This window comes from Myotis brandtii, unplaced genomic scaffold, assembly GCF_000412655.1.
Source record: "Myotis brandtii unplaced genomic scaffold, ASM41265v1 scaffold479, whole genome shotgun sequence".
Taxonomy (NCBI): Eukaryota; Metazoa; Chordata; class Mammalia; order Chiroptera; family Vespertilionidae; genus Myotis; species Myotis brandtii.
Window position 1 is genome coordinate 378,136 of NW_005368305.1, and position 10,454 is coordinate 388,589.

Sequence of the window (10,454 nt, forward strand, 5' to 3'; positions counted from 1 at the left end):
TTACTGGGCACTTTGTGCCAAACATTTTTCTTAGTGCTTCCTAATAGAAACTCATTTAATTCTTAGACGGTAGGTACTATTATCAGCTTACAGATGAGGAAACAATGGCAGAGAGAGAGGTTAAATAGCTTTCCTACCATCACAAAGGTAGTAAATGGCAGGCAGAGCTAGAATCCAAACCCAGACAGCTTTACTTCAGAGCTAAGCTCTTAACTATGCTGATCACAAGTTAGCACCTACCTCATCTGGTGGTAGTAAGAGTTAAATGAGAGGCTACAGCAAGCATTGTCTTAGGCACTATATAGGCTATATCTCTAATCCTTATACAATTCAAGTGTTTTGTTTTTTCCCTTTTACGCCAGTTCAGAAAAATTAAGTAATTGATGGTTCAGTAAAGTAATACTTAATGAAACCAGAGACTTAATCATATTATCTGCCTGCTAATTCACTGATATTTTATAATATTGTGCACATATGAGACAAGAAATATCCAGTGTATTGGTTATGATTCTTTTCCCCTCAAAAAGTTAGGTAAATGGAAAAACTTCTAGACTAGAAAAGTTTCTGAGACATAGGCTTCACTCAGGAAAATTTATACAAGATTATAGCAAGTTTGAAAAAGATAACATAGGCCTAGACTCTTTGCTGCAGCAGCTTTAATATAAGTATCAGATATTATAAGTCTCTTGTGTTTTTTATTGTTAGTTTTGTTTGTTTTGTTAGCTTTAAGGCAATAACTGCTAATACCTACTCAAATAAATGGAATCCCATTTTACCAATGATAATGATTTTTTTAAACTTATTGTGGAGATTTTCAAGCAAATACAAATGTAGTAGAATAAATTCCCCTCTGTTAGGGTTGCCGAAGGAAGAATGCATGAGGCCAAAGGGGGTAAAGAATTATGAATTTATTAGGTCATCTGGAAACCCAGATGGGCTGAGCCCCAAAATGGCACCAGCACCCAGGGATTGGGAGTCAAAGATTTTAAGACGTGGAGTCTGAAGACAGGGGGGGCAGTCAGAGGAGGGACATGAGGTAGGTTCCAGGGACCTGGAGGGGAATGGAGAATCGAGTGATTGGGAGGGTCAAAGGGAGACTGAGGGACCTGATGGGTTGGAGAAGGATGATCAGAAACCTCAGGGTGGAAAGGTCCAGGGTCGGCAGAAGGGGCTTTGAGTGGAGAAGTAGGATTTGATGAGTAGAGCAAGTTTGACTGAGAGAAGGACGATTGGGGAGTATAAAGAAGGCCTGGATGTAGGGGATCTCTGACCATTTCCCATTGCCGTGACAGAAATTGTCTAAGTCCTGGAGAATGTTAAAATCTCAGGCCAGTGTGAATAATTTATATTGTGGGCTAGGGGTCCAGTGCATGAACTCGTGCACCTTGAAAGGACCTGTGGGCCACGAGGCTGCAGTGGGCACAGGGGCAGGTCTCGGCCCATCCTCCGTGCCCCCATCCAGCCTCCCCCGCCGAAGCCCCCGGTCTCCTGTCTGCCAGCAGCCCCACTCCTGTCACCACCGCTCCCACACGCTGACAGTGTCAGCCCCGCTCGCATCCGCTGATGGCGGGGAGCAATTGGGCCGTCGCCGGCAGTGGGTGCGAGCAGCAGCTGCTGGCCCTGATTGCCCCTCAGGAGCAGGAGGAGGTAGAGAAGCCCTGAGGGGCGATCGGGGCCAGTGCCAGGCACTGGCAGCAGATATGACCTCTGGGTGGGACCGTGGCGCATGGGAACAAAGAATTTTCGGTAACCACCAGAGGCTTGCCCCAATGACAGCGACCAGTGTCCCGTCTTTGTCTGGTGCCCCCGCTCACCTGCTCCACCATCCCACCACGGCCAACGCCCACCATGTTCCACACACACCCCCTGGTAGCAACCAGTTTGGTTTTTCTGCTGTTTGGTCTATTTGCACATTAGGGTTTTATATATATATAGAAGATCAGGTGCTTTGCCTAGACCTCTTTGTAAAGGCTGAGCATTTTAAGGTTACGGAGGAGAAATCACAGAGGAGTGTTTTCTGGGGGGATGGAAAAAAATTCCCTGTGGTATAAATTAGGAAGGGGAGGTAAGCAGCAAATGGAGATCCAGGGAGCAAGACTAGAGGGAAGGCGTCCCCACCAACTAGTCAGGCTCTGGAGAGAGGTCAGTCTAGTCCACGTGGCAGGCATCCCCTGTGATGTGGAAGACTGTGGGACCTGGTACCAGGGGCCAATGCTGGACTGGATAGGATTTCTGGCCTAGTGCTAAGTCTTTAATCTGAGACAAGGGGCAAATCAGAAATCCAGTAGTCATTTACCGGAGATGAAACGAGCCGGTGTTGAGTGCGGGGTCAGCAATGGGAAGAAGAGGTCCCAATCCAGCATCATCCTTGGCTGGTTCAGGAGGGCCCGTAAGGGAGGGAGGCCTAATTGAATCCGGTCACCATGTCACCCGAGTAGGATTCGGAGGTAAGGCCAGGTTGAGCTGCCCCTGCCTACTGCTCACAAGTAGCAAACTCAGGATGACCGAAGCCAGCGATGACTTCCCTTCCCCGTGGAACCCTCCTGGGTTTCAACACCAAATGTTAGGGTCACCAAAGGAGGAACGCACAAAGAATTATGAATTTATTAGTTCATCTGGAAACCCAGATGGACTGAGCCCCAAAATGGCGCCAGCACCCAGGGACTGGGAGTCAGAGATTGTAATGGACTCTAGGCAGGCTTTTATTGGGCAGAGAATTCTCTGGGCAAGTCCTGAGGGGAAAGATAATGGTCTTAGTAAGTGGAATGTGGTCTTAACAAGTGCTAAGCTAAAGGGAATGTCTGGTGTGGTCTAGGGGAGTTGTCTATTCAGTTATTCAATCAGACCTAACAATCCCCTTTTCCCCAAAACCAATTCATCACCCAGGTTCAGCAATTATTAACTACTAGAGGCCTGGTACATGAAATTCGTGCACGGGTGGGGGGTCCCTCAGCCCGGCCTGTACCCTCTTGCAATCTGGACTGCTGGCTCCTAACCACTCACCTGCCTGCCTGCCTGATTGCCCCTAACCGCCTCTGCCTTGGCCCCCGCCACTGCGGCTTCGTCCGGAAGGACGTCTGGAAGGTTGTTCTGCTGTCTGGTCTGATTAGCATATTACGCTTTTATTATAGATCATCTGTTCACCAGGATGTTTCTTTATTCCATTGTTTTTGTTAATGTATTTTAAACAAATTTCAGGCATGTCATTTTAGTATGTATCTGAGAAGAGCTTTTTAGTTGTTTTTTCTTTTGTTTTTAGTTTTCTGAGAACTTTTTAAAAATATAATTATAATACTAGTACCACACCTCAAGAATTTAATAACTCACTGTATCATCTGATGTCTACTCCATGTTTCATATTCCCTAATTGTCCCAAAAATGTTGTTTTAATTTTGAATTGTTTAAATCTAAGGTGCACTCATTGCATTTGTTTGATGTCTCTTAAATCTCCCCATCAACCTTCCTGGGGTTTTTTCTTTGTCATTTATTTGTTGAAGAAACTGGGTCCTTTGACTTGTAAAATTTCACATCTTGGTTTTGACAACTAAATCTTCATGCAGTATTTAATGTGTTCATCCCCCATATTTTCTGTAAACTGGTAGGTAGGTCTAGAGGTTTGATTATACAAGTGTCCCCCAGAAATGTAATACACTTTAACAGTTGATAGCTCAATTTTGAAAATGAAATGTATTTTCATAAACACTGCGTTTATAATTATTCAAAGTGTGTGTATACATTTTTGGGAGGACACCCTATATACCAGTATAGTGTTTTTGTTTGTTTGACAAGACTCCATGGATGCTGTTGTATTACATCAGGAGGCACATAATGTCCAGTTGTCAGACTTTTTAGTGGTGATAAAGTTGATCATTGTGTTCAGTTAAAGTCCATACCTTTTACCTGTTGGTTTTATTAGCCATTGATGATTGTTACATAGATCCATTATTTCCTTAGGATTAGAAAATGCTGGTTTTTATATTTATCTATATAATATTTTCTATAAAACATTATTTCTCTTCATCAATTTGGTTACCCTGAAATATAGTTTACACCCCACCCCACCCCCCAAAAAATAGGATACAGGCAGTATTACTTCCATTTATCACTAATTTTTGTAAAATAATGAAGTTGTAGCCTAGCAATCCCCAAAGATGACCAATAAGATTGTTTCTGTTTTTGGATTATTGTTTTGCATTTAGGGGTTTTAACATCTGATATGTTTCGATCCATTGCAATCAGTATTTTTGATGCTCAGGTTCCAACTTTGGCCAGTCAGGTCAATTCCTATGCTTTTTGTTTTATAATCCTGGTGGTCTTTTATAGTTGTCTTACTTTCGGTATGTCAAGATGATTCATGTATTTTGAGTATTTCTGGATCTGGATCTACAATTAGTCTTTTCTCCTGAGAGTACTGTTTCTTCTTTTCAAGTAGAAGATGGTATTTCGAGTCTAGAGAATTAGTTGTGCATTGAGTCCTTTTCAGTGAACAGCTAGGAACTATGTATTTTTTAGAAGAAGAAAATTCTGAGTTCAAATTGATATTTCAGTTCTAGTTTAAGATTCTGGGGGTTTTCTTTAGTATTTCTTTTTATCCTATGCTGAAAATTCTGGTTTCGAACAATGTTAATATAATTATGGCTTTATCCTGTAGTATGCACATAATTATTTCAGAATAACACTGCTACCAATGTCACTGACAGTAAAAATATTGAAATCATTTTAAGAATGCTTTGCATTCTGTTTTGTCCCTGGAATATCTTACTAGACACATGTATCAGAACACTGTGTTTAAGGTCATTTGAAAATATTCTCCTCTGTGTGATTATACTACCAACTTGATATATGGGAAGATTCATTTTGTGGAGTTTGATTCATGTTTTTTTTTATTGTTTCATAATTACATAAAAATATTTACATTTTTCCAAGGTTAAATTTTAATTCAATGTACATTTGGAGTATTTTAGAATCCACCTTTATCCTCCTTAGCCTCTTTTCTCTCCTGTAATTATCCATTTTATTATTAATTTTTGGTTTATCCTTCCACTTATTCTTTTTAAAAAGTATAAGCAAGTATATATATCTGCATTCCTACACACACTTATAAAAGGTAGCATATTAAACATACCATTCTGTATCTTTTTTTCACGTAATAAATTCTGGAAGTCATGCTATAACAGTATAGATATTTTGTAAAAGCTTCATAGTCTTCCACTATATTGATGTACTGTAGTTTATTCACCCAGTCCCTTATTGGTAGACATTTGGGTTGTTTGCGGCCTTCTGATATTATTTTAAGTAGTGCTGCAATTAATATCTTTAAGCATACATTCAATGATTTCTTTACTAGGTATTTTGACCAACGTGACTTAGCTGACGAGCCATCTTGATGTTGCTGATCTCTCAGGGGTAGAAGATACTTGTGATGAAGGCAGACTGAGGAAATACAATGCCAATGAAGTGAGATTGCATCACATTTTCAACAGCGTGTAAAAGGTCTTCATCCTAATCTGTGCAACTGAAGTTGATATGTAGGATGTAGAGTGTATGGATTTGAACATCTGAAGTATCTTTGGATAATCCCATTAATTTCTAATGAACAGTTTTCTATTACCATGTGTAAAACTGTATGGTGAAATTTTACAAATGTCCTTGATACTGCTTCATTGTTTATTTACAGATATACACATAAAATTTTATTGAAAGTGTATTTTGGTTACTAAAATTTTGTTTGACTCTTGAAAAGAAACAAGACAATGGAGAAAGGGTCTTAGAATTAAAAGTCTAGATTAAATGGCAAATGTGTTCTTAGCAGCAAAATTAATCAAACATTTTGCATTTAAATGTTTTTTACTTAAATGCTTTATTGTACAAAACTTTTTTAAAAAAACATATTTTTATTGATTTCAGAGAGGAAAGGAGAGGGAGATAGAGACATCAATAATGAGAATCATTGATCAGCTGTCTCCTGCAACCCCCAGCCAGGCCTGTGCCCTGATGGGAATTGCACTGTGACCCTGATTCATAGGTTGAAGCTCAACCCAAGCCGTGCTGCACAAAACTTCTGTTAACAAGTTATTTTTAATAGTACCCTAATAGGTTGACTGCTTTAATTTTTCTGTCAAATATTCTGTTCATATGTAATTTATCAGGTAGAAATGTTTCCTACTTTAAGTAACAGAAGATCCTAGTAGCAATGGTTTCTCAAATAGGGGTTTATTTTTTTCACATAACGAGAAGTATATAGAGGAGCTGGCTACTGGCATTGGTTGAGTGACTCCATGATACCAAGTCTCTGATTCTTTTGGCCTTTCCCTCATGGTAACAAAATGGCCTCTGCAGTCCAAGGCTATGTCTCTATTATCAAAACCAGAAAAGGGGAGGAGGCAGGGCCTTACACATCTAATTCTTTCTCATACCAGCAAAACCTTCTCCAGAAACCCACAGCAGATTTGTGCTCGTCTGTTGGCCACAAGTGTATAAGATGATCACCTCTAGTTCCAAGAAAGGTCAAGAAATGAAATTGTAAGCCTTTCCAGACTTTCTAATAAGAGGTAGGAAAGGATTAGAAATAAATGTGGATCAGGGAACCAATAATTTTGCCAGTAGTTACAAGTAAAGCAGACATAATTTACATTTTAATCTTCTCTGTTGTCTTCAGAAAGCTTATTTTTAAATGTCAACTTAATAGTCCAAGTTGTTTTCTTGCCATAATTTAAACATTCTCTCATTGGATATCTAATTTGTTTTCAGTGTTAATCCAATATAGAAAATGCTACCGTGACTATCTTCTTGTACATAACTTTGCTTTCTTTGGTCCGAGTTCCCAAGAGTAAGGTTGCAATTCATGAGTCTTATCAGTTAATGTTGCATTTGAAAACTTAACTGAGGTTTTTAAAAATTAGGAATTTTTGTTTCTCATCTGATAATTCTGGTATAGGAAGTTCAGGGCTAGTACAGCAACTTTATAATATCTGAAATATCCTGGGCTGCATCCAGATTTCTCTTTTATCAATTTTAGTATGTAGCTTTCATCTTTTCAGTCATGGTATGGTTGCTTTGTCTCTTGTCTCACATCTGTATTCCAGGAAGGATAAAAAGGCACCATCCCTTATGTCAAAGGAGCAAAGCATTATAAGAAACCCTCAACTTATAATTTGCTAGAGTTATATTTTCTGATTATAAAGAAAGATGGAAATAGAAAATTTTTAGCAGAGCACACATTGCCATTCCTATAAAAGATGGAGTTCTGTTAGAAAAGAGGGGACAGTGGCTACTGGATAGGCAGCCAGCACTGTCTACTATAAAGAGCTTAGCTTTCCAACCTTTACCACAACCATTATAGCTTCATATTTTTTGTCATTTTGATGCTGGGGGAATGGGTACAAAGGGGTTGATTTTATTTAATTTGTTAATTATTGTTTTAATTTACATTTCTTCCATAACTAGTGATTGAACACGTAGTCATGCACACTACTCACACAGAATGAAATTCCTGAGGACTGGATAGCATACAAAAGAAGGCAATTTTGTATGTGCTGAAGACAAGTGGTATAAGAATTTATTTTAATAAAGTAACACCTCTATTTTCTAGCAAGCTGGAGGATTCCCAAATAGGTAAATGAGAACCCATTTTTATAATGACTCAATTTGGCATAAGGATTTTTTTTAGGAATGTAAGGACAAATAAAAATAGATATTTTAAGGCATTAATCATAATTAAAAGTATCTTCCAATTTAAATGAAAAATTGAAGTTCATCCACTCTTAACAGAGGTATAAAACCTTAAATTTGTTGAGAAATTATACATTTTAAAGGTATAATTTAGAAGTAGTTATTTTGAAAATAGCAGCTACCAAATGGTAATTTAATGAGGTCTGTGGAACAGTGACAAAGTAAATTAAATTGCACCTGTATTTTTTTGTGTGTTTTTTTTTGGTCAGGAGGATATTATACACTTACTAAATTGTGATAATACTTTTATTAAAATTTTATTAATTTTCAAATAAGATTATTTCATGTGTCTCTTAGAATAAACCAATTAGAAGCTGACTTATAATAAAATTGATTCAAGTTATTTAGTCTACTCTCTGGGATAGAAAGAAAAATGTTTTATAGACCCTAGCCAGGTAGCTCAGTTGGTTAGAGCAGCATCCCGATATGCCAAGGTTGCAGGTTCGATCTCCGGTGGAGGCACATACAAGAATCAACCAATTGCCCTAACTGGTTTGGCTCAGTGGATACAGCGTCGGCCTGCAGACTGAAGGATTCCAGGTTCAATTCCGGGTCAAGGACATGTACCTTGGTTGCGGGCACATTCCCAGTAGGGGGTGTGCAGGAGGCAGCTGATCGATGTTGCTCTCTCATTGATTTTTCTCACTCTCTATCCCTCTCCCTTCCTCTCTGTAAAAAAATCAATAAAATATATATTTTTTAAAAAGAATCAGCAAATTAATGCATGAATGGGTGGAACAACAAATAGATGTTTTTCTTTCTCTTCCTCTATAAATCAAATAATTTTTTAAAAATTAAATCATTTTAAAAAATTATAGAGATGTCAATTTGATCTCATTTGTATGACAATTATATTTTGCTACGCATATTACCAATTGCTACCAAATTTCTAAAACATGTTTCCCAAATTTCCCTAGAATGTTGATTTATTTGGGCTGGTAGTGTTTCTGGAAAAAATGGTTCTGCGATCAAATACTAGGTTAAATAAAATTGTGGTTTTTTTTTCTGAACCTGTAAACATGCCATTATAATATGCGTTAGAAATCTACAAAAGATGATGGGTTTCCAAAATGTAACTATATACATAAAAGGCTAATATGCTAAGTGTCCTTCCCTCTGTCCGGGTAATGACATCACGTAGCAACACCCAGCTTCCTCTCTCTAGCGACGACTAGCCTCCTTGCAGTTTCTTCAGCCCAGGAGCCAACTTGCTTCATAGCCAGCTGCAAATACTTTACACTGTAACCATTCGATCCCACAGAAGTCCTGGAGTAGGTAAATAGGAGACTCAGTGGAATCCTATTTTCTTTTCATTAGCCAGAAAATGGAGATCTAGAAAGTTTAGAAACTTGACCCAACTGAAAAGAAGAAATGGTGGACCTTAAAAATGACTTCAGGTTTTCTCACTGCACAGAATATAGTCAAACACTGCTACAGTTAAATATTTTACCCTTTGTTCTCCCTGCGTGAGCTACAATAATAATCTGCTTCGTGTTGATATTTACTGCTGGGTTGCTGACAATTACCTGAAAGAGAAGTTGAGGTGCTTCACTGGGCTAGAAAAAGTTTAGCTAAATCAGAAAGCAGGTCTAACTAACAGGTTTGTTCTATATCTATAAAAGGCTAAGTTGACTCAGGCATATGCGATAGATATAAAGCTCTCGCTGGCGCCAATCGCACACGTGTGTTTCGATCTGTCATTGTCAATCTTGAATTTGGTTGACACTTATAAAGAGCGAGTAGTGATATTAAAATATTTCTTCTAATTAATTTCCTTGCAATGTGCATGAATTCATGCACTGGGCCACTAGTTTGATCACAGTACTCATTTTTCAAAGAATACTGTTTGGCACCCCAACATCTGTGCCAATCTCAGTCTGATGCCTAAGTTGAACTCCCATCCTACGGCAGTATTTTAGTCGGATTTGGAAACAATTCACCAGGTAAACCTGGCTTTCGGTTTCTGCTTTCCCGTACTCATGACATGTTGGGTTCTACTATGGATTGAATATTTGTGTCCCCAAAAATATACATGTTCAAATCCTAACCCCCAAGGTAACAGTATAAGACAGGGCCTTTGGGAAGTGATTATTAGACCATGAGGGCAAAGCCCTCTTGAATGGAATCAGTGCCCTTATAAAAGAGACCCCAGAGAGTAAAAAGCTAGTCTCCTTCATACCAAGTGAGGACAGTTAAGAGATACCCCTCTGTGAACTAGGAAACAGACCGTCACCACACCCTGAATGTAACGCTCCTTCTAACCTGTGGGAAAGAGTAAATAAGGGAATAAAGATAAAGAAGACCTTGGTTGGGTAACTCATTTGGTTAGAGTGTTGTCCTGAAATGCCATGGTTGTGGGTTCGATCCCAGGGCAGGGCACATACAAGAATCAACCAATGAGTGCATAAATAAGTGGAAGAGCAAATCAATGTTTCTCTCTCTCTAAAAGTCAGTAAGTAAAAAAACCACAAAAAACTGCCACCTACCAATCTGGAGTGATCTGCCTTAAAAAATCTATAATAATAAAAGCATAATATGCTAATTAGACTGAACATCCTTCCGGGGCTCCTGCTACGAGGGCCAGGGCAGCGACCGGGGATGCCGCCTTGGCCCTCAGAGCCCCTTGCACAAATTTTGTGCATTGGACCTCTAGTATATATATATAAAAAGGATAAAAACTTCACCAGCACTTCTATGCATGGGGAGAAAAATTGAAAGTTGTA

The 10,454-nt window shown here is 38.8% G+C and overlaps 1 protein-coding gene across 1 annotated transcript in view; it reads left to right on the forward strand.

Annotated features, from left to right (window-relative positions):
- GEMIN2 (gem (nuclear organelle) associated protein 2) overlaps positions 1-5,707 on the forward strand; it is a 28,176-nt gene extending 22,469 nt beyond the window's left edge. The window contains exon 10 of the mRNA XM_005876014.2: positions 5,348-5,707. Coding sequence (XP_005876076.1) covers positions 5,348-5,387 — 40 coding nt within the window. The 3' untranslated portion in view covers positions 5,388-5,707. The remainder of the gene's footprint in view (positions 1-5,347) is intronic.
- The last annotated feature ends 4,747 nt before the right edge of the window (positions 5,708-10,454 follow it).